At 41.5% G+C, this 22763-nt stretch overlaps 1 protein-coding gene across 3 annotated transcripts in view; it reads right to left on the bottom strand.

The window, feature by feature from the left end:
• ZNF148 (zinc finger protein 148) overlaps nt 1–21388 on the bottom strand; it is a 41808-nt gene extending 20420 nt beyond the window's left edge. For all 3 annotated transcript variants that reach the window (XM_083865195.1, XM_083865194.1, XM_083865193.1), the window contains exons 1-2: nt 21354–21388; nt 375–720 (exon numbers count right to left, since the gene is read on the bottom strand). In XM_083865195.1, the coding sequence (XP_083721321.1) occupies nt 375–704 (330 nt within the window). In that variant the 5' untranslated portion in view covers nt 705–720; nt 21354–21388. The remainder of the gene's footprint in view (nt 1–374; nt 721–21353) is intronic.
• Between the last annotated feature and the right edge of the window lie 1375 nt (nt 21389–22763).

Consider the following 22763-nt stretch of genomic DNA (forward strand, 5'->3'; position numbering starts at 1 on the left):
TTAAAAACATACAAGATGCTTCCTATAGCAAAAGCAGCTAAACAGTACTATGAACAGCATAAACAGTATGCACCTTCTAATAACACTATTTAATTCCAGTATGTAGTTACCCTTGAACATTAAATATCCTTAAAGGAGCAAATTTTAACGCTTTAGTTCTATGATAACAGCCTGCTTATAAAATATTTATAAAACAGATACTTAAAGATTATACTTAATTGGCAAAATTTATCCACAGCCAGAGGCAAATGACATAAATATTTTGATAATCAAAATCCAAACAACCAATTAATAGATTCTTGCCAGAGTAGGATTAGACTACCAGATCAAGCTTCCTAGCAATCTCTCCAATATTTCACAAAGAAATTGCTTACAGGGACATTAACAGCATACGGCAGCCCTTGAGGAAGTCTATCTTGCGCATCCATTTCATCATCATTTTTTACCGTCTCCTCATGGACCATGAGTTCATCATGTGAAATCATCTCTTGCTGTCGAAGTTCACTTTCCTGTAACACTTCATCTGTTGCAAGAATTTCTTGGTGCGGCATAGTCCGATCTTGAAGCACTGCCTCTTGCCGTTCTCGCGACACTCCAGACTGGTCAGATACTGCACCCATCCCTACCATAGCCCTGGATGACTGCATCTGGTCTATGCCACCACATTTAAGAAATAATCCTCCCAGCTTGTCTTCAATGTTCATTCTTAAGTGCAATTACCTACAAAGAAAGTTTTAATAGTAAACATCTACAATTGGTGCGCTTGCTTAAAATTTTTTTACTTAAAAACATTTTATAAGAACTCAAGTCAGTACTCAACAAACACACATGCAGTCCTAAAACTGATACTGAGTAAGAATCAGAAGTTGGATATCTTGGAAGAGTGTCAAAAGATTCTCCTTTCGCACATCTGTGTGCACACAATTGAACATTTTCAAATAAAAGATTTCAAATCAGTGCTTCTGACTACTGGCAAAATTATGGTAATTAAACAATGGCTTATTCCTCCTTCTCATTCCTTAGAAAACTTTTCATTTTTTTCCCTGTAAGCCCTCTTTGCTCTGTTCTCTTTTTCCATTTTGACTGTCTTTTACAAACACCTCTTTCATAATGGTCCTGTTCTCCCTACTTCCTTGTCCTTTCAGTGCCCTTCCACTGCTGCTACCCCAGGGCATTGTAGCTCCTGGAACATCTTAATATCCACAAGTGAGAGAAAACTGGGCTGCATCCAAAGCAGCAGTTGAGGGAGGTGGTTCTGCCCCTCCACTCCACTCTCCTGTGACCCCACCTGCAGTGTTACATCCAGCTCTGGGGCCACAACACAAGAAGGATGTGGATATGCTGGAGCAAGTCCAGGGGAGGCAAGAAAAATTATCAAAGGGCTAGAATCTTTGCCAACAGGATGAGAGAGAAAGAAGGCTCTGGGGAGACCTTATTGCAGCCTTTCATTACTTAAAAAGGAGCTTTTAAGGTGGATAAAGAACTCCTTAGCAGAGCCTGTTGCAACACGACAACAGGTAATGGTTTTGAATGGAGAGAAGGTCAATTTAGACTAGATACAAGGAAGAATATTGTTACAATGATGCCCAGGGAGGTAGTGGATACCCCATCCAGGAAAACATTCCAGGCCAGGTTGGGTGGGGCTGAGCAACCTCATCTAAGTGAAGATGTCTCTGCTCATTGCAGGGGTTTTGACTGTACCTTTAAAGGTCCATTCCAACCCAAACTATTCTGTGATTCTATGAAAATGCGACTTTACAGCTAAAGCTCTACATCAAATAAAGACTATAGAGAGGTCAAAACTGTTCATAAAAGGCACTTACTTTCACACCTACTAAGCAGGGGCATTAGTGAAGAAATATGAATTCCAATCATGAAAAGCAATACAATTCACAATATTCCAACAAGTATCATGATATTATTAATTGGTTTTTAGCACAGAGCAGGAGGCTTTTGTGAAACCGGAAATGGCAGCATCTTCTCATTCTCCTAATTACTATATATGCAAGATAGTTGCAGGACTCTTCTCCCCCTTGGCACACTGGATATCCAGTCAGAGCAGTCTCCTTCACCCTATTCCCCAGACCCATAACCCCTACTACCCATTCCTCAGTGCTCCTTGAGATAGACACACCAACAGACAGACAGACAAACAGACGGACATCTTTCCTCCATCCCTCTATGTCCACACAGCCAGAGAGAAGAGGCAAAACACACAGAGGCCACAGCAGACACAGGGGTGGGAACAGAGGCACAGTGGAGTTGGACAACACACAGAGGCACAGCCAAAGCACCAGACGGGACCTTGGGCAGCATCACAACAGCAGCAGCACATTTAATTTAGAAGCATCCAGAGTTAGGATACAAGTGTGATGTGGGTACACTGCTAGACATCAGCTTCAAATTCCATCCCGAGAGTGCAGCATGGAGAAAGGTGCCATCTCCTTTCAAGTCTAAACTCAGAAGTTATGCTGCTGCCCCAGCAGCTTGCAATGACAACCCATAACCAAAGAGATCAGGTCTCTCTACAGGTTAAATCTACAGAAATCAGGTCTCTGCCTAAAGCCAGCAGGGCCACCACTCTGCAGAACTGCACCACGGCAGCCCCCTGCCAGTCTAACAGCCTGCCAACATGCAAAAATCTCCATCAAACAAATGTACATCAAATATCTAAATTTCCATATTTAGCTGGATCCATTTGATCATTATTTAAATAATTTTCTTCTCTGGGAATATATTTCAAAAATTCTCAGTGTATCTAAACATTTGTGAAGCTTTCTTTATATCAAACTACACCGAGTTTACAAAATAAATAGTGGTTTCTTTTTAGGTGAGATCTTAGATTACTTGGTAGGAATGGAAGCCACCAGCTGAAAGAGATGAAAATTTTAATGACCTTCTCCTACACTGTACTTTGCTTCAAATATTACTATTGGTTCTTAAGATTCTGAAAGTAAAATTAACTCAATTTCTTAAAAAAAAAAATAATAATAAAACACTCACCACACACCTCAACAAACAAAGCAAAAAGCTGATTAACACATCCTGATTGCAACTCATGTCTTGTAACTCAAAAGTGAAAGAACATTTGTCCCTATTTTGTACCGTGAGAGGTTTGAAACTTCTGAATGCATCATAGAAAGACTTGACAGCCAGGATGGTCTGACCTCTCTCAATTTCAGATACTCAAGAAGCACACCAAAGGAAGAAGCTTTTCAGGCAAATACTTTTTTTATTATTTTTAGTAAGCCTTGCTCTGCTGGAAATCAGGACAGAGACACCAAGCTAAATGTCTTTATACATGGCAGTGTCATCAATCTTTTTAACATTCTTCTTTCCTATATAAAGAGCCCATTTTTGGGACCAAAACCACCAATGACAGGAGAAGAACATGGAAAAATTCTGTTCAGCACATTTATCCTTGTGATTTGTCCTTTTTTGTTCTCCTGCAATTCTAACATAAGCAAGTTTGAAATCATGCTTTTGATTTTCACAGTATCTGTCTTCAAATATGGACAACAATTTCTTAATGCCTTGAGTGAGCTCAGGTAGTGCTATATGACAAGTCGACTCTCAAATTAATCCATTTAGAATAAGAGAATGAGATGTCTTCAAGGGAAAATGCAGATCTGGTATGTCACACAGCCACTTGCAGACATTATATAACTCAAGAAGTATTTTTCAGATGTAACTGGGAAACCATACTGATAGTTTCTCAGCAATAACATAAACAAACAAACAAAACCTGGCACAGCAGTAAGGCTGTATCCTTCCCACTAATGCAGATCTCCCAGAGATCTTGCAACAACATCATAAAAGAAAATTAGAATTAATTTATTATCTTTTTGGTTTGGAATATCCTGTGCCAAGTGAGAAAGGTGAGATAGAACTGAAATTCTTAAGATTTGCTAAAAGATGGCACAAAAAAACCTAAGGTTCTTGTCATAGAGCATTCTAAATATCTAGCCTGAAAGATAGACTTCAAGGAAAACAAAACTGATCTATCTACTCATTTCAGCCTTTATCTGAGATCAATCCATACTCAGGATAATTCCCACACAGATTGTCACTCACTATGCTTTTGTTCCACACCACAGAAACACGACACCATCAGGTCACTGCGGATTCTCCAAAGGAATGACGTGGACAGGTATGAGAATATAAGAACTCAAGATGCTGAAACACACTCAAGGGAGAACAAACAGCATCAAGTGTGAGAACACAGTGGTCCTAATCTGTCTGCTCAGGCCACTGGCAAGAACAGCACAGAAAGTTGTTCCACATGGAGGATGATACTGCCATATCACTCTGGAATTAGGTAGGAATTGCGGAAATCCTGGATTTAAAGCTACTTCCTGGCAGGAAGTTAGGCAGGCTAAGAAGCTGAGTGTTTAACTGTGCAGAAGATCCTGCTACTCTCACCAACAGAGGCAGGAAGACTCCAGACATGCTGAACCTTGGGACAGCTGGCGAGATACAGCAGCTTCCCAGAGGACAGGCCAGCTGTGGACTGGTATTCACGCGTCTTCCGGGCTCCCTCAGTCACAAAGAAGATGGAAACAGTTTCTTTCTCACCATGGCTAGCAGGTTTACCAGAGTCATGCAACTGAAAGCCCTCAAGTTGTCTTCCAGTCATGATCTTGAGTCATATCAAAAGTGGTGCAGTGAGTGCACTGCTTATTAAATAAGACTTTCAAACACCTGCTTTTCATAGGAAAACAGTGAGAACTCAGTGTTAGGCTGCATACGAGAAGTGACGAAACAGGATGTAAGTTACATGACTTGTAAGTGATGTTTTAAAACAAAGAACCACAAACAAAAACAGGCTATTAATCCTAGCAAGAGGCATCCCAAATGCAATTAATTCAGTAAAACACTTGTAATTTGTCAAGTGACACCTTTCGGCTCACATAAAAGGAATCCTATCATTGAAATTGAAGATGAGAAGTGTTCTTGGAAGAATGACAGTGTGATTAAGAAAGTTAAAAGCATTCAAACAAGATCACTTTACCAAGCCTGCAAAGATTAAATACATTTTTAAGTGCAAGATGCATTTGTGAAATAAAGATCAACTTACTTAGAGATTATCTCTAGGGAAGCTACAAAAATGCAAACCACATACACAAGCAAATTTCTTGGCACAAGATGTTGTTATCCCCATTGCAGAGATGTTTTTAATGGAATTTCAGAACTTCTATTAAGCTTCACCAAGTCACCTCAAGATTTTTCTTAGAGTATATATTTCTTCTATAAACTGAGAGAAAAAGAGCTGTCAACAAAACCTTTTAAAGAATACACTTTGCTTGGTAGAGATTCTCCAAGGTTTTACTGCAGGCAAAGCATCCCACAAGAGACATCTACAAGCAGAGCTCCTCGGGGAAGAGAGAGAGGAAGGGGAAATCTGTATCTGCCCCAAACAGGTCTCACAGGACCCTCCCAGCACCTTCTCTTCACAGGGTGCTCCACAGCTGCCTGCAGCACATCCCCAGCCAGTGAACCCCATCGCTTCATTCAGAAACCGCTGCTTCACCAAAGCCTCCAGCTGCACTTCAGAACTATTCATTTCAGGAACTCTGACATCAGCTTTTCCAAAGACTTCGTGCACTGAGCTGGAGAGCTCAGTAAAGAGCAGAGCAGTAAAGACAATATTCCTAATTAAAGAAACAACCACTTAAATGAAAACATGCTGCATGAAAAGCATGACAACATTTCAATTTGGAATCAAAAATAAAAATACCATCAAGAGAAAACATTCATTGATTCAAAAAGTCTGCTGGGATGGTGGCTGCTATGAAGTAGATCTGAACAGACACCCTGAAGGAAAGCAGCAAAATTTATAAGCCACCAGAGTACAACACCTGGTTCAGGTCTTATTCTCCACTTTGATTGATGGTAAGGGTTATTCTGTCTTCTCCCTTCTTTTCTTAAGCATGCAGTAAGGCATTATTTAATTTAATGAGCAAGTACTCAGAGATACTAATTGGGTTCACTTTAAAAATAAAATCCGTATGTGCAGAAACACGAATTCTGTAGGATTTAAAAGACTATTTATGACAGAGGAAAAAGAAAACACATTTAAGGATTAACAGCAGAGACAAAAGATGAAAATCATCTGCAGTTTAGTATCTATTTATAGAACAGAATTAGTTTAATGTTTTTGCCTTTTTTTAAGTAAGATGGACTTTCTGTATTTGTAAACATAGTCCTGTGGAAGTTTTTGTAGTTTTAGAGCTTCTACTACTCCTTTTAAGTGTTAAAAGCAGGATTAACTGCTTTCTATATCCCTAACCCACTCCACTCTGTCTCCTACGCTATCTTCTCCCTACTTTTGCAAGGCAAAAAGGAATGAAAGAAGGCTGAGAGAAACAGGAAAAGAAAGTTGTTAAAATGTAACTGTTCTTCTGGTGTAAACCTTAGCTCCTTCTGAAGGACTGTAGCAAAGACTTGAGACAGAAATATGACTTTCACTATAGCAATAAGCTCTCTTTACCATGTTTTCTAAGATACAACAACCCAAACACAAGAGCCAGGTTGCACAACAGCAATTCTAACTTGACTTTAGCAACCTGATACTGTTCTGATGAAAACTACCTCCAAGATTCCCCTCACAAAAGCTGACACTGTGCTCAGCCCAAGGTATTAAATGGTTTCAGGGTAACCTTACACTGGGAGTAGCCTTTAGCTCCACATTTTGGGAAGTGTGTTTTCATTCAAGTAAGGCAAGGCAAAACTCCTAATGAGCAAATACCTGAAGCTACAGAACATGTACCTGAGCATTCCTCCCACATCCTTGCTTCAAAAGCTTTTGGAAGAAGAAGTACATGCAGAGCCCAAACCACAACACATATAAAGGGTACTTGTGCAAAATGCAGACAGAATAAACTTTTCAAAAGGCAATCTGGGGAAACCCCTCAGCTTCTTAGGGTTCATCTCAATGGTCACGCTACTATTCTTTGTGCTAAACTGTAGGATTTAAATGAATATAGTGTATATAAATCTATAAAATGGAATGAACATTCTCATTCTAGTACAGAATTTTTTCCTTCCCTATGTAGTGGAATAACGGAATTCACTTTGGAAAGGTTTATCCTGAATTAAAAAGTCAACCACTTCATAATCAGAGCAGTTTAGTGGTATGATTAGTAAAACCTTTCTAAATAGCCAAACTTCTACAAAATCAACTACAACTGACAGGTCATTCCAGTGGGACATTTGGTGTGTTTTGTTATTTACCCAACTCTCAATGATACTGCAAGAAACAATCCAATACAGGGGGTACCTGCACAAAGGGGAGTGTCCTACACCTCTCCCCCCTCAGACCCTCCTTGTTGCCTGCTCTGGGTTGAGCACAGCATTCTGCAGCTGCCAAGGGTGTTGGACAAAAACATTCCCAGAGAAAAGCCATGAGGTTTTGTTTGGATCAGTGGGATGGAGCAGGTGGAGGATACAGGAGCAGGGCAGTGAGGAAGCAGGGGGAGGAACAAGACTGTTTCCTCCAGGAGTGGTCAGTGGTTGGATCAGATTAAAGTGCATTGTGAAACTGCTGCACCAAGGCAATGTGCACACACAGTGAACACCTCAGAGCTGCCACCCAGACATACCCAACAGCTATGCCAAATTCAGACCTCGGGAAAAATGGCTCTCTACATTCTCAAATGCTTTCCTCCTAAATGAAGTACAAAAGTCACCAGTAATTCTGCTATTCCTAATGCTAATGAAGAAAGACATAGCAACAGGGCTTAATAGCATATTTAAAACTACTAATGTTTAAGCACTTCCATGAATAAAACCACCACCAATTCAAGCCCCTCCAAAAGAAGGAGAAAAATTAGAACTTAACAGGTTCCTAACATCCACTTTAAATCCCTGTCAAACCATGAAAAATGCTGACTATTCTCATCACAACAGAAAAATATTTCGTTGCACTATTAAAATATGGATATAGTCCAATATAAAAGGAAACACAGCTAGCTTTCACAATATCAAAGGTTCAATTTTTACCATATCGCAGAAGCCTAGAAAGTAAAGAATAATATCCTACTTGATGGTTTTAAATAAAAATATTAAATAAAATTCTCTCTTCTCCCAACACAGAAAAATAAGACTCAGCTAAAAGAACGATTTTTAAATTAACACGAAAGTACTTTCAAGAATCAATTAGAATGTGTTGACTTGCAAAAAGAAAGCAATCAAACATAAATCATCATGAAAAGGTTAACAGATCATAAAATCAACACATTCTAAAAGGTAACATATGATACACTCTTATGATTTGTTGCACAGTTATTTCTGAGTGCTCCATGCTGCTGAACACATGCCAGTGCAGGGCCTGATCCCACCAAGATTTACACTCACACTGAGCTGTGAATAGTCCTATTACAATCAACAGGATTACTCACAGAAAATCTCCTTATCGTGCATAAAATTATCCATGTGTGAAGATCTCTGTCACCTTTCTTTCATCCTGAAATCTGTATTCCATCATCACCAGCATAACCATAATTTAATATCAAATGTGCATATGGAAAAGCTTGTGATGCTGTATTTAAAAAGCTATGGTTCCATGTCAAAATCCACAGGGGTGTCACCAGTGTCATAAACATACTTTAAATAGTCCAAAAATCACAGGCAATGCTACTTTTTATCTGGAAAAAAGAGCCACTGATTTTGTGGCACTAAGTTATAAACGACTAGAAAATAGTTATTTTTGAGAATTTATCTGGGAATTTCTTCCACTGGGTAGTTAATCTCAAAAGAACAATGCAGGATTTCCCCCTCTGCACCATGAAACTTGGACAGTCAAAAGTGCTCACTCTGGGGACCTCTGATGACATTTATATTGAGGAAAACAAGCACTACACATAACTAAAGCTACCCAGCATTTTCTAAGTAGCATTTTATAACTTCAGTCCAACTGGTGAAAATTTTGTGAAATTTCATCTCTCTCATGCATGCCCCAAGCTGAAACTTCATAAAAATATTTCAGATAGTGTGTCAAATGTTTTTTCATTTGATTTTGACAACAGTGCAGTCCTATCACAAAGCTGAGCCAATCTAACAGCTAAGGTAATTGAGAGGGAAAATCCCTCCTGTCCCAACTCTGAGAGTTTACCCTGTCATTGGTGACTACTCTAATGCTCGGATTTTTAGAAGTGTGATTTTTTTTTTAACAAGCCCTTAAACTTCTTGGGTCTCACAACTTCTTTACCATCTGCAAGTATCTCTGAAGCATCTCTGCTCATCACAAGCACTGCTGCTTTACAGAAGATGACAACCTGCTGTTGCTCTCAAATTGGCCCAAACACCAAAGGTCTGTATATGTATGTGCACATGTTCCTTCTCCCTGGTGGATAAAGAACTGGCTGGATGTTTGCACTCAGAGAGTTGTGGTCAATGGCTCCATGTCCAAGTGGAGACCAGTGACAAGTGGGATTCCTCAGGGCTTGGTACTGGGACTGGTGATGTTTGACATCTGTGTCAAGGACATGGACAGTGGGATTGACACACCCTCAGCAAGTTCCGAAAGACACCACAGTGGTTGATGCCCTGGAGGAAGAGATGCCATCCAGAGGGACCCTGACAGGCTGGAGAGATGAACTTCATGAAGTTCAACAAGGCTGAGTGTAAGATCCTGCAAGTGAGACAGGGCAATCCCAAGCACAAATACTGGTTCTGTACTTTTTTAAAATATAAATACCATAAATATATGTGCCTGTGTGCCTATATATATATATATACATATGTGGTTTTCTACAGCACAGTGGATGGAATGCTCCATAAAAATATGTGAAACTAGTCAGACAGATTATAATATCCTTGCTCTGTTTGTTACAAGTGCCAAACGTGCATGAGTCACAGAGCACATGAAAAAACCATGACCATTTAGGCAGTTGAACACTACCTTGCAAAATAGGATCAAGCCCTTTCTACCAAATATTGTAAAAGTAGGTGATCAATAATTATATTTGGCACATTTTCTGGCTGCTTATTCTGACACATTTGGGTCAGGTTTACCCAAAATGCTGAGTACTGAGGGCTGCAATTACGTCACTTGCAGCAATACTTTAAAAATATAAAGATGAACGTAATGCTGCTATTTTAATTTTTAAAAAAGCTCTTCAAGAGCTCAATGGGCATCCACACCAAATAGAAATACTCGTCTTGCTCACAGGCACCAATTCTCTAGCCATAAAATAAGAAATATCCATTTCCTCTCCCTGAGGCATAGTAAAATACTTGTAATAACAAGCAATGTTCAATATAGGTCACAAGGGTGAACTAATCAGTTTGTGGTGCTCTTGTTCCTGGGCCAGCACAGCCCCTGAGGGGAGAAGGCAGCACACCTTGGATGGAAAGGTAAGCCTGCACAGTGACTGAGAAAACTGCTGTGAGAAGATGGGCAAGAGGGGTCTGGCTTCTCCCTAACCACTGAGCAGAAAGCCAGTGGAAACCAGTAGCAGGTTTCCAGCTAAAGTGGAGCGTGCATGGAGCAGTCACTTCGGGGCAGAATCATTAGAGGACTGGGGCACACCAGTGTGGGATTGCCATCAAGAAAAGGTAAGTGTGACAGTAAGACTTAGACAAGAGAAACATTGTTTACCACCATGATGTAACAGAATTATGGGAGATTTGGCTTCCTTTTGTGTCTCTGCCACTGCCTTTGGGGGCAAATCTGTTATCGTGGCAAATCATCCCCCCTCTCATCTTTCCACTTCTTGTCTCTAAATCAGGTGCAATGATCCACCAAGGATTCAGGTGTGAAGTGAGCAGCAGACACTATCTCTGAGGACCAGGACCTCACAAGCCTACTGACAACTATTACAGAAATTTCACAAAGAAATATATTCATTCTGCCTTCAGAGCAGGATTTAGCAGAGAACATACGTTATGCAACAAGAAGAAAGCAAAGTGCAGAGCAGCTGCTTATTCAATTCATGGCCATTCAAAAAGGCAGGGGCTTTGGGGTTCACATACCATGAAACACTATGGTATAATATTAAGGTGCAATATTTTAATAATATAAGGAGGATGGTAAAATTAAGTGGCACGGGTAAAGCTCAATGCTGCAATTTTAAGGCTTGCATACTTGACTTACACCTAAAATTGCTCTTTTAAAAGCGTGCTTTTCTTGTAATATCTTTACTTCAGCTTCATTGTTTTCTAAAAGGCCATCTACGGGTACTACAGAAAAACTGTAATTACAGAAAAATTCAAGACAATTACTTAATACATCCACATGGATTAAATAATATTGGACAATAAGCTAAAGGAAGTATAACCAAGAAGGTTTTGCTAAAAAAAATAGAATTTAGAGGTTTTAAAACCTCCAAAAGCCATTTTAGAGATTCTGGAAGATATTCCTCATTTACATACATGACAGCACAAGGAAAACTTACAGGAAAAAAACAACACTATTCTAAACCATAGGTGAGAAGGTCATGAATAACAACGGTAGATCTTACAGAGCATAGGTGGTATTTCTAGACCTTACTTCAGCACTCAAAGACGTTATTTCAACATGGGCTCAGGTTGTGAAAGCAACACAAGTATTTTAGAATACAGGAACCATTCTCCTAAGTTCCAATTTCAACTTTAGCACATCACCATGCACAGAGCAGGCATTTTTTCCCTAACTTCATTTCAGCAAACCTATTCAGGCTAAGATTACATTCTGTGTAACATCTCCAAACAAATTCTACAAAATTTGCTTGGTTCTCTCTAGATTAACTTTCCACCAGACAAGGAACATTTTCTCATCTCGTTCTTCTGCAGAGGAAGCACTGTCATACCTCAGTATAATTTTGTTTTTAATGGATATTTATTTCATTTCAGCTCTGTTTCAAACACACCCTTCATCTATCTACACATGGAACAGAAACTCAAACAATCCAGTTAATCTGAAACATGATAGAATGAATACATTTTCAGCAAAAGAATCACTCCAGACAGACCAAGCAAATCCTATGCTTTCTGTACTGATTTTCAAATATCAGTGTTACCTTCAGTGGCCCACTTGAAAAGATGGGGCCAAAAATCTGGGCCAGGAGACTTGAAAGAGCCTAAAGCTCAAAGACATAGATCTCTACTCACTGCTACACTCTCCCAACCCTATAGGTCTACCCTACCTATATTTAAAAAATCAAGCCTTTTAGCAACCTACCTATTCCATAAGACTAATACAGTTGGCAACCAACAATTAAATATCTACTTCACATTTGCTAACATAAACACAAGGCAACACACATGTAATGTAGTCAATGGGAAAAAAAAGCCCATATAATAATCTCATCAGGTAAGAAAAAGAATCACAGGTGCAGTTACTTATCAAAATGCTCATGACATTTCTAAAAAGCTTTTGGACCCTTCAGAGATGGCAGCTTTATAGGATATAAAACCAATGACAATGACTGAGGTATCACTAGAAGCAGCATCTCCACCTGTATACCCTGCAGCCCTTTCTCAAGGAGCAGAGGATGTTGTGTCACTACATGAGGGAGAGCACTGACCAACAGTGAACCAGAAAAAGAAAATCCATCACTGTTCTTCAAATATTCAGGGAGTTACAAACTGGGCACCAAGGAGTAATTTTCATCAGTGGAATCAGGGACTGCTGTGGCCTAAGCAGCATTCTGTTACAGCATCAGAACAGTATCAAGCACCTTCATCAAGAATAAACAGAAGAGTCAGCACATAAACTGACATGTGTTAGTATTTAAAGATAGTATGGAATCAGCCAGAGGGGGAAGGAGTAGATATAAACTCTGAAACTATGGAAGTGAGCAACCAGGTCACTTTCTCAAAATCCCTCTTGGAAAACAAGCATGTTACAGCCCCTGTACTTTTGCCAAGACAACAAAGAAGGTTTTTTTAAGAGTATACTCATCTCCAGTTAGGATTTTTTTTCCACACTGTTGCAACAAATCCACCACCTCCCTACTGCTAGCCAACATTTGTGGCCAGATTAAATCAACTAAGAACTATTCCTATCCCACTTACATAAAATTCCAGAACTGTAAATCAGCCTTTTTTAATTCATTTTTAATCTGAATGACCCTCACTTCAAAAGAAAAAAAAAAAAAAAAAAAAAAAAAAAAGGCAAATCAAGTACTAAATCCAGCATGCTTCTGCAGTGTATCCTCTTCAAAAGACTCTCCACAACCTCAGCAAGAACTTCCAAGTAACTCTTGCCCTTGATACCTCACAAATGGTATGAACAAGGAATCCCGCTGACTTCTACCACATACCCCAAGGTGATTTTTCCTCATTACAGTTTTAAATTTCTCAAACAATTTTCAGGCACTTAAGCCCATCTTCAGATTGAGGCAAGACAAAACATGAGATGTCTAGAAAGTATTTTATAAGAGCAATAATAACACACATATCCTGGCCCATTAACTAACACTGAAAATAATCCAAAAACTAAAACACAGACTTCTCAGGATTGTGCCCTCTTGAATAAAAAGGTTGTGGAAATTGGATTCTACCTCAATGACTTTGGTGCCCTGCAGCTAATTCTCACTAATTAAGTCCTAGAATACACTAAAACAGGAATTCAGAATGATCAAAAGATATGATACATGTTTATAACAACTCCTGTAATTATTAGGAACAAAAATCTTTAAGATTTTTGATGCCATTAACTCACAGACCAATAATTAAGGGCTACCATTCCAAACAGGTCTGAAATTTTTGAGAACCTATGGTCAAAAAACTTTATGATGAAGCCAAGTATTAGTAAAATACACTTAATATAATCCATATTACTAAGTAAGCAGGAAACCAATCTGCAAAGTCAGAAAATATTCTGACAGGATTCAGATGAAAGAAGAATTCAGCATATTCTGCCTTTATGAACTGCTTCCATGATATTGGTTCCTTATCCAACCATGTTCAGAGTCTCAGCTCCTGAAGCCCTGAACAGGCTGATGCAGCCCCACCCACCCAGGTTCCCTCAATGCAAAGAAGTGTCCCATAGGTAACAGAGCAACAATTTGTTACAGATCCTAGAATGGTTTGGCTCGGTGGAGCCCTTAATGATCACCTAGTTCCAATCCCCCAGCCATGGGCAGGGACACCTTCCACTAGGACCAGGTTTCTCAGGGCCCCATCCAGCCTGGCCTTGAATCCTGACAGGGATGAGACATCCACAGCTTCTCTGGGCAACCCCTTCCAGTGTCTCACCACCCTCACAGTCATGAATTTCTTCCTAATATCTACTCTAAATCTACCCTGTTTCAGTTCATCACCCCTTGTCCTCTCACTACCTGTCCAGGTACCCAAGATAGAAGCAGCAGAGCCAAGACTTCTCTGCTGAACTTTTGTCCAAGCAAACACGGGAAATGAAGAGTTGTCCAATGTTACAGCAAATTTTAGGCACACGAGATGTAACTACATCAGATTCCATTTGTTCTGCATGTGCAGCCACACTCTCATCACCACCACAAGAGCAGAAAGTCCCCTGCCTGTCCTGTGGCCTACAAGGAATGTAATCCAGGGATGGCACACCAGACAGTAAAACGCAAGATCATGCAAAGAATTGACAGATCAGGTTTTCTGTCAGTTTGTCCTTTTACATTGCTGTTCCTCAAAAAGTGACAGTAAACTCACACTTGAAGCTGCACTACATTTGATCCAACACAGTGTATGTAACACTGAGAACAGATTCCTCACAGGCACCAGCTGAACACGCCTGGTTTGCATGATCTACTTTTAACTGTCACATTCAGACAACAAGCCCACTGGTTTTGTCTACAAATTGCCACCTACTCCACATCTCCCTCAAAATACTGTGACAACTGGATCATCATCCTTGGTGTGCTCCTCTTCTATAAACTCTATTTTAATCCCCCTCTCAGTAACTTAATTTCACCATTGGTGATCATAAAAAACCATATTTCAAATCCATAAAAATCCATCATATTTCAAATACATAAAAAATCTTTTCTACTAGTCATTTGAAAAGACAATTTCATAATCTCTACCAGGAAAAAGCAACACTAAAGCCAAACAGCTTTTCCTTACTTCCTTATACCCCATAATAATACCATCTTTCCTGCTCCTCAGAACACAATCACAGAACTTTGACACCTTTTTGCTGACTCAGACAAAAATTCATCACAAAATATAACTGTCAGGTTCACCAGTGACAGAGGAAGCTTCTGAGAACCACAGCCTAATAAAGCTTTCCTCCTTGAAGGATGACAGCAGTCTTTCCCATATGAAAGATTCATTTTTATTTGATATTTTAAAGCAACATTCACTCAGGGCACCTTCACACTAGACTTTATTTTCAAGAAAATCAGTTATAAAAAGTCAAAACATAAACTGAAAGCCAAAATTTCATGGGCATGTCTGGAAAAATCTGTGAGTGATTTTGGTAAAATAATTGTATCACAAGCTGGTACCCTGAGGATTGACCACCTCCCTCTCTGCAGTTGACCTACAGTGGTCAATACAAAAATTTTCTTCAAAGTAAGCAGTGCAAGATTACTCCAGCAAAAAGGGAGTTGGTTAAGTTTACCAATCTATCAAGAAGAACTTCTTCATTAAAAGAAAATTTACAGACACAAAAGATAACACATCTTAAATTTCTGTCTATAGTTACTGTTGTATCAAGAACTGCTCAGTGCTATAAACGACCCAACTTAAAAGCCTGACAATTGTCATCTATCCCACATGTATTTTGTTTGATAGAGATTGACACGTAACAGTGACCTATGTTAGAAACCACTGTGTGTATGTGGTCAAAACCAGAGGAGAAACATGCCTCAGGAGATGATAATTTGCTTCAGAGTACTCCTATTAGAGACACTGAAATCATCCACTGAATCTGGAAATTCTGACAGTTATAATGCCTACAGACTAAAAAAAAATCATCCATGGATCCTGTGAAATGTATTTATTTCTTGGCTTACATATTCACTTTGCTCCCTCTTCCCTGCCTTTACAAAACTGAAGAATGTCTGCAGTGCAATACTAAAGATCACTTGTTGAAAGCAAGCCTGAGGAGTTTTCAGTACCCATGGAAGCCTGCAGAAATCCAGTGTATTCAGAAACTGCTTCTTTGCTTTGCCCATTCCCAGTGACATCCCAGGCATTAAAATATACTGCTTATTGTTTGGCAAAAAAATCTTCTCTCTGTGATGAACTTTTCTCATTCTCCAGGACTAGAGCTTTATGCCAGACAGCATCATAAATACCTGCTACAAGTGTCTTGCATATACATCTGCATGCACACACACTTTCTAGGAGCATTATCAACACTTCCTTGATTCAAATACAATCCTAACAACAGAAAAGGAAAAATCTGACAAATTTTCAGGGCAATCACATAGCAGTTAATATTCAGAGAATGTAAAAAGTTTTTTTTCCCTTTTCTTGAATAGTGATCATATGACTAGGACATATCTGCACAGCATCAGTATTTCTCACTTCACCTCTTGCACTAAGGTAACATGACCTGGTCATGATGTTACTGGCATAGTAAACCTCTTTCATGAAGGCTTTTATATCCATGGTGGGGTGCATAAGTAGCAAAAGTTAATAGAGACTTTATGGGAAATTATTACAAAAACATTTAAGACAGTTGTACGAGTTTTTATGAATGGGCATTTTTTAACCTTGGAGATGCAGCTGCCATTTGAAACAATTTTAGAGCAGAAGGCTTTATCAGTCACATAGCTGAGCTCACACAGATATCACAACAGCTTCACACATGAGTAATATCACATGTTATATCAAGAAACTGTTTTATGGACATTTTACAGGCACCTTGATTTTTGGTTTTGGTTTTTATGTTGGATTTTTTTGGGTTTTTTCCAGTGCAAGAGATCTAGACAGTTTATATTTGATAGGCTGTTCATAAATTATACCCTACTGCTGTTTGCAGGTTGGAACTTCTTCCCACACAGATTTCATTTTATCATCAGACTGTTTAATTCTGCGCTTATAAAAATGTCATCCTAGTCATAAGGGAAGAATTAGACAGCACAGTCTTAAGATTTTCTGCACATACTGTGACAAGATGCAGATACTGTGATACTAATATGCCAGTAGAGTATATCAGCTCCAGGATCAGGCCAATACACATGCTGTTATTGAGCTATGGCTTGCTGTTTTCAAAAGTGCCATGATATAATAAAATAATATAAGTTAGTAATACATTAACTACATCACAGTATTTGCACTGCTACCTCTTGTTATCATAGCCTGGAATACACTGACATACTGATAATGTCCTAAGAGTACATTAAAAATTATTTTGGAGCAAAAAGCAGTACCAGCTTCTATATTATCTCCCAAAATAACATTCTGACAGTGTGAAAGAAGTTATCAGAGAATTCTAACCCTACTGCATGTTGTGGATTCCACAGTCTTTTAAAAAGACAGTGAATTTCTCCTTGGGACACACAATCAAGTTTTGTGAGAAGAGATTATAGATTTTTTTTCCAAGTATTTTATCCAACATGCTAAATGATATACAAAAAATATCTCTATATGGAGTCAGGGGAAGAGAATTTAATCACACATAATATTTGAATACTCACATATGTTATTGTATTTTAATTTGTACAATAATTTGTAAGTTAAATAGTTTAAAATTTCATCACTTGTGTAGTTCATGGAATTACTGCTGATGTATAAAACATTCTGTTCTTTGTAGATAAAAAAAATGTATATTTAAAATGTATACAGAGTACCAGCTAATGAGCTAAACAGATGGGGTTGTGCATTTGACTTCACTGGAAAGTACTGAAATAAAGTAACTAACAGCATTTGTGTAAAGGAAAATAAATCTCATGAAAATCTGAATAGATTTTCCTTTGTTAGACAGCAATTTGTGCTTGGCATATAACTACATATTATAGCCAATGGCTGTGGTTTGCTGACATGCCCTGTCAATAGCTATGTCTCAGCTGGTAAAAAACAGTAACTTTGTACATCTAATTCAATACTGGTACAAGTGTTTCTGCACAGACACCAATTTACAGAACTGAAAAAAGAAAAAAGAAAATCATGAATCTCGGTACTCCACAAAATAAAATTTTCCCAGAAGCATTTCTTTCAAAATACCCTAAACAAATTAAAGTGGAACTTTATCACAGTACTGACCCTTTACATAAGCCCAGCAACCTGATAGAGGCAGACACCAATGTCTGGTTACATCCATGGAGCCTTTGTGGGACCACTTTTGTCTTCAAACACTCAGTTATGCAGATGTGACTGCAAGCTGAAGGCTTGAATCTATCTCATCATAAATGATACTGGTTTGAAAGGCAGCTATCATTAAAATGTCAGACAAATGCAGAGGAAGTACTTATTTTAAAATAAACCTATCTGTTTCTCTGTTAGATCCATTGAACAGCCTTCAAAGTAAAAAATATTTCCACTGGTGTTTACTTTTCAATGCTTGTGCCATTCATTTAATATGTAAGACGTGCTAAGTTTGGACAAGAAAGCTGGATGCCTCATTCCACATTTAGGGTAACAGCAATATCTTCATTTATGAAAAACATTACCCCAGTGTTACTGTTTCTTATTTAACTTCCATTATTTCACCAAGAAAAATGTATTTTATATTAGAGCCAAAATTAAATCAAACTTAATCCCAAATTATGCTAAACACTTAAAGGGGTTTTGATAGATTAAGGCCCACTCCATCACGCTGCTCCATACAGACAGGTCTCCATTTGTAAGAGCCCACACAGCAATCCTCACCAGAGGAAGACACTACAGATATTCCAGGCACAAAAAAATCACAAATATCTCACAGCAGACACAAAAACCAAATCCACCATGCTTCTCCCCAAATTACTAGAATACAACAAACACTTCCTCCCCATTTTTAAATGTTTAACCTAAATCCATACATTAACAACCAATACCCTGAGCTCCACTATTTGTAAATCTATATTACTGAACCTTTGGGGCAAAGAACATATCTGGAAGTGAGCTAAACTCTTTAATATGAACCATCACCATATTTCACTAGAGTAATATATTATTAGCATTCTCACAGTTCAACTCTAACATTACTGGTACACAGACATTCTCAGATAGTAGTATGAATTTACAACCTCAATGGTTTTACACCAATTGTCTTTAGAACACCCCCATGCTCCAGAGTGCTTTAAATCCTCATACAAATAAACTTGTACACACTGAATTCAGAGGGAAAGCCACCTTTTGAAAAACTGCATAACAATATTCCCAAAGTATTTGCTCCTTCAGGTGAACAACTCAGTCTGCAGCATAACTTTTCACATTCTGAATAATTCTTCTCCCTTTTTTTAAAATCACTGTGGTTCTTCAAGTAGCTACTTACCCACTCAATAGTTTGATTTCATGATCCATTATATTAGGGATTTTTCCATGAACAGAGTATGTTTGCAATACAGTAGACATAAAACACACATGGACAAGACAGACAATAACAGAAGCACAGATTACATACACATCTGTTCTCTCAGGTCTCAGCCTGAGGAGCCAAGACAGAAGTACACGTGCACACAGCAGTCTAAATGCAAGAGATCATCCTCATCTTTTTCAGCTTTCTTTGTTTATATCAGCTCACTGACTAAGTACAGGTACACTTGGGGAAGAGGGACATGCAGACATCCAGAAAAAACTACAAAGAAAACACTTTTGGAAACTGAACACACACATACACTCGGTGGCGTATTCACGATGAAAGGCCATGACAACAGTTTTCAGGAAACTGCAACTGAAAATGAATTCTGTTTTCCTAAATTACTGCAGCAAGAGCAGGCTTTGCTGGTCTCTCCTATGAATGAGTCTGTACCCTGTTCCAAGAGCCTGCAGATCCCACGAGATCCACAGGAAAGCAGGCCTCACATGCTCCAGAGCTTCCGGCGCAGCCCAAACTCCTGCAGATGACAGCTGTCACTGGACAGTGCACAAACCCCAACGCTGGGAGTGAACACTGAAAAACTAACACTGCCTCAAGGTATGCAAACTTTTCACACAGCAGGGTAGATTTTAAGTCTCAATCAGACCACTGGTTTATCTGGACTGATTTTGAGAACAGGACAACAACACCTGCAAAAACTGATGCAGGGTAGAACTGTTTTTCTACTTCTTCCCTTCACAAGGCATATTCACCAAACTCATGGAGAATGGCTACAAAATTTATACCACTTACAACAATGAAATTGGGTATGGGCACTCCAAAATGTTGAAGCATGATGGGTAGGGCCCAGGCTCCTAGCAAGTTTGTAAAGTACTACTGACATTTGCAAGTAAGTACAGAAATAAACAAGAAACTGACATCCTACTCAAAAGAAAAAACACAGTCCTCTGTCACTTGTCCTGTCCAGTGGGAAAGATGCTGCTCATCAGGACTAAGGCATCCCTCCAATGCCCAACTTCTTGGACCAGAGTGTCACGTGTATGCAGACAGAGACAGGTCTGCTCCAGGCAGACTTTCAAAGCAAGACTAAAGTTGTGGTCACTGGATTCCACAGATCTACTTTTTTTTTTTTTAATCATTCTGCAAAATCTCTCACAGCTGCCCTAAACAGTTTGCAAAAACAAAGTGATCAGAGAGATGGTTTATGTTTGCAACATAAATGTCTTCCCTTTCCATGAGCCAGCTTAATGCAGACATTGCTGCACTCACCCCAGCTGAGGTTTGGCAGGAACCGGGGGAGGAATGATGTTGATGAGTGAAAGTGTTTGAAGCCCAACTAATTTCTCTTCAACTCCTACTGGTCCCCCCTGCTCTCCCAAGCCACTTCCAGCTTGGCACTTGTTAGCAGCTCCCGACGCTGGGGAAAAGAGGTGCCTTGCAAAAGCTTCCTCCGAGCAGCTGAGAGGAGACTCTGAGAAGGTTATGCAGAAATAAAACCAAACGAAATGACTGTTCGCAGGTCGGCACGCTTCAGCTATCTTACACCGGGAACAATGGAGCGGCGGGCAGCGGGAGGATACGGTCCGGGAGGACGGGGCCGGGGGGACGCGCTGTCCGTCCGTCCGACCGTCCGTCAGCTCTTTGTCCGTCTGTCAGGCAGCCCCGCCGGCCCCATCCCCGCCGCCCCGGCGCGGCCTGCGCGGCCCCGCGGCTCCGGGCCCGGGGAGCGGGAGCAGCGGGAGCGGCGGGAGGCGCGGGAGCCGCGGGAGCCGCGGGCGGAGGGCGCCCGCCGCCTCCTCATCCCCCGCTCCCCGCCGGCCTCTCCGCGCCGGGGCCAAGCGCGGCCCATGCGGGACGCGCCGCGCCGCGGCCCCCCCTTCCCTTCCTTCCCTTCCTTCCCCTCCCCGTCCTCCTCCTCCTCCCTCCCGCCCTCCGCGCACCGAACGGCCCCGACCGGCCCCGGCTCGCTCCCGCCGGCACTTACCGGCCGCAGAGCTGCGAGGAGAAGGCGGCCGGGCCGGGCCGGGCCGGGGCGCGGCGGCGGCTCAGAGCGGCTCAGAGCGGCCGTGCCGCGGCCCCGGGCATGGCGGGGGCGGCGGGGCGCGGGCAGGGGGGGCCGGCGGGGCGGCGGCGGCGGCGGGGGGAGCCCGGGGGGAGCGGCGGCGGCGGCGGCGGCTCCTTCCTGCTGCTCCGCCGAGCGTCCGCGGGCGGTGACAGCGACACCCGGCCAGAGCGCCGCGCGCGCGCTGCACCACGGGAAACGCGCCCGGAGGACCGGCGGGACGGGAGGAGGAGGAGGAGGAGGAGGAGGAGGATGGGGATGGCGGCGGTGGAGGAGCGAGACGGGAGCCCGAGAGCCCTGCCGGGGCTGCGGCTGCTGCCGGGGCGGGCGGTGCCGGGTTACGCGCGGGTCAGGAGGCCGCCGTGGCCGTGGGAGCGGAGGCGGGGCGGGGGAGACCCTTCGGGCATCGGCCTCGGCCGGGCCGGGCCCCGCGCCCCTCTCGGTGTCCTGCCGGCGGCTCAGGGCCCTGCACGGCCTCCCCGAGGAGAGCAGGCCGGAGCGGCCCGGTTGGTGTCAGGGAGAAGGCTTTAACTGCCAGAATTGTTGGAAGGGACCTCTGGAGATCGTCCCGTCCAGCCCCCCTGCCCAGGCGGGGTCAGCTGGTGACACAGGAACGCGTCCGGGTGGGTTTGGAATGTCTCCAGAGGGAGATTCCACGACCTCCCTGGGCAGCCTGTTCAGGGCTCTGCCGCCCTTAATGGAAAGAAGTAAAGCCTGATCTGGTTCCCCACTCCTCATCTCTGGGGCGAGGCCCCGCTGCAGACTGCCAGTGCCATCACAGGGCTGGTGTCACTGCGGTTCTCAGGGCCTCCAAATCCACCTGAAAGTCCCAACATGACTTTTCTGCTCTGTGATCTCTACAATCATGATGTTCGCCGTGACCCTGCACAGTAAACTATTTGGAGAATCGCTAGAGGCCAAATCTTAAACCCCAACGCCTTCCTTGGGCTGGCTCTCCACCCAGACTGGCTGCGCCTCTGCAGCCTGGGCTGTGGCACCGTGTCACTTGCACCTCTCGACTTCACCTCTTTCAGGGGTTACCAACTTTTCCACGTTTCTCTAAATAAAGTCTTTCACCCAGCAACACGTGCGTACCTCAATTGCTCTGTGTCATTTGCGTATAATTAAGCATGTGCTTAAGTGCTCTGCTGGATTGAAGCCAAGATCTGCATAAGCTCTGTTGGGTAAAATTTACCAGCTTCGCTGGGCTTAGCTCTTGTGAGTCATTCAATCAGCAGAAGCCCAAAGCTTTTTGCTACAAGCTTAGTTATTCCCAGGCTGTCCTACAGGATCACCCTGTCTCCGTGATGAGGCTTATGCCCTTCACTCAGG

This window comes from Zosterops lateralis (assembly GCF_965231275.1).
Source record: "Zosterops lateralis genome assembly, chromosome: 7".
Classification (NCBI taxonomy): domain Eukaryota; kingdom Metazoa; phylum Chordata; class Aves; order Passeriformes; family Zosteropidae; genus Zosterops; species Zosterops lateralis.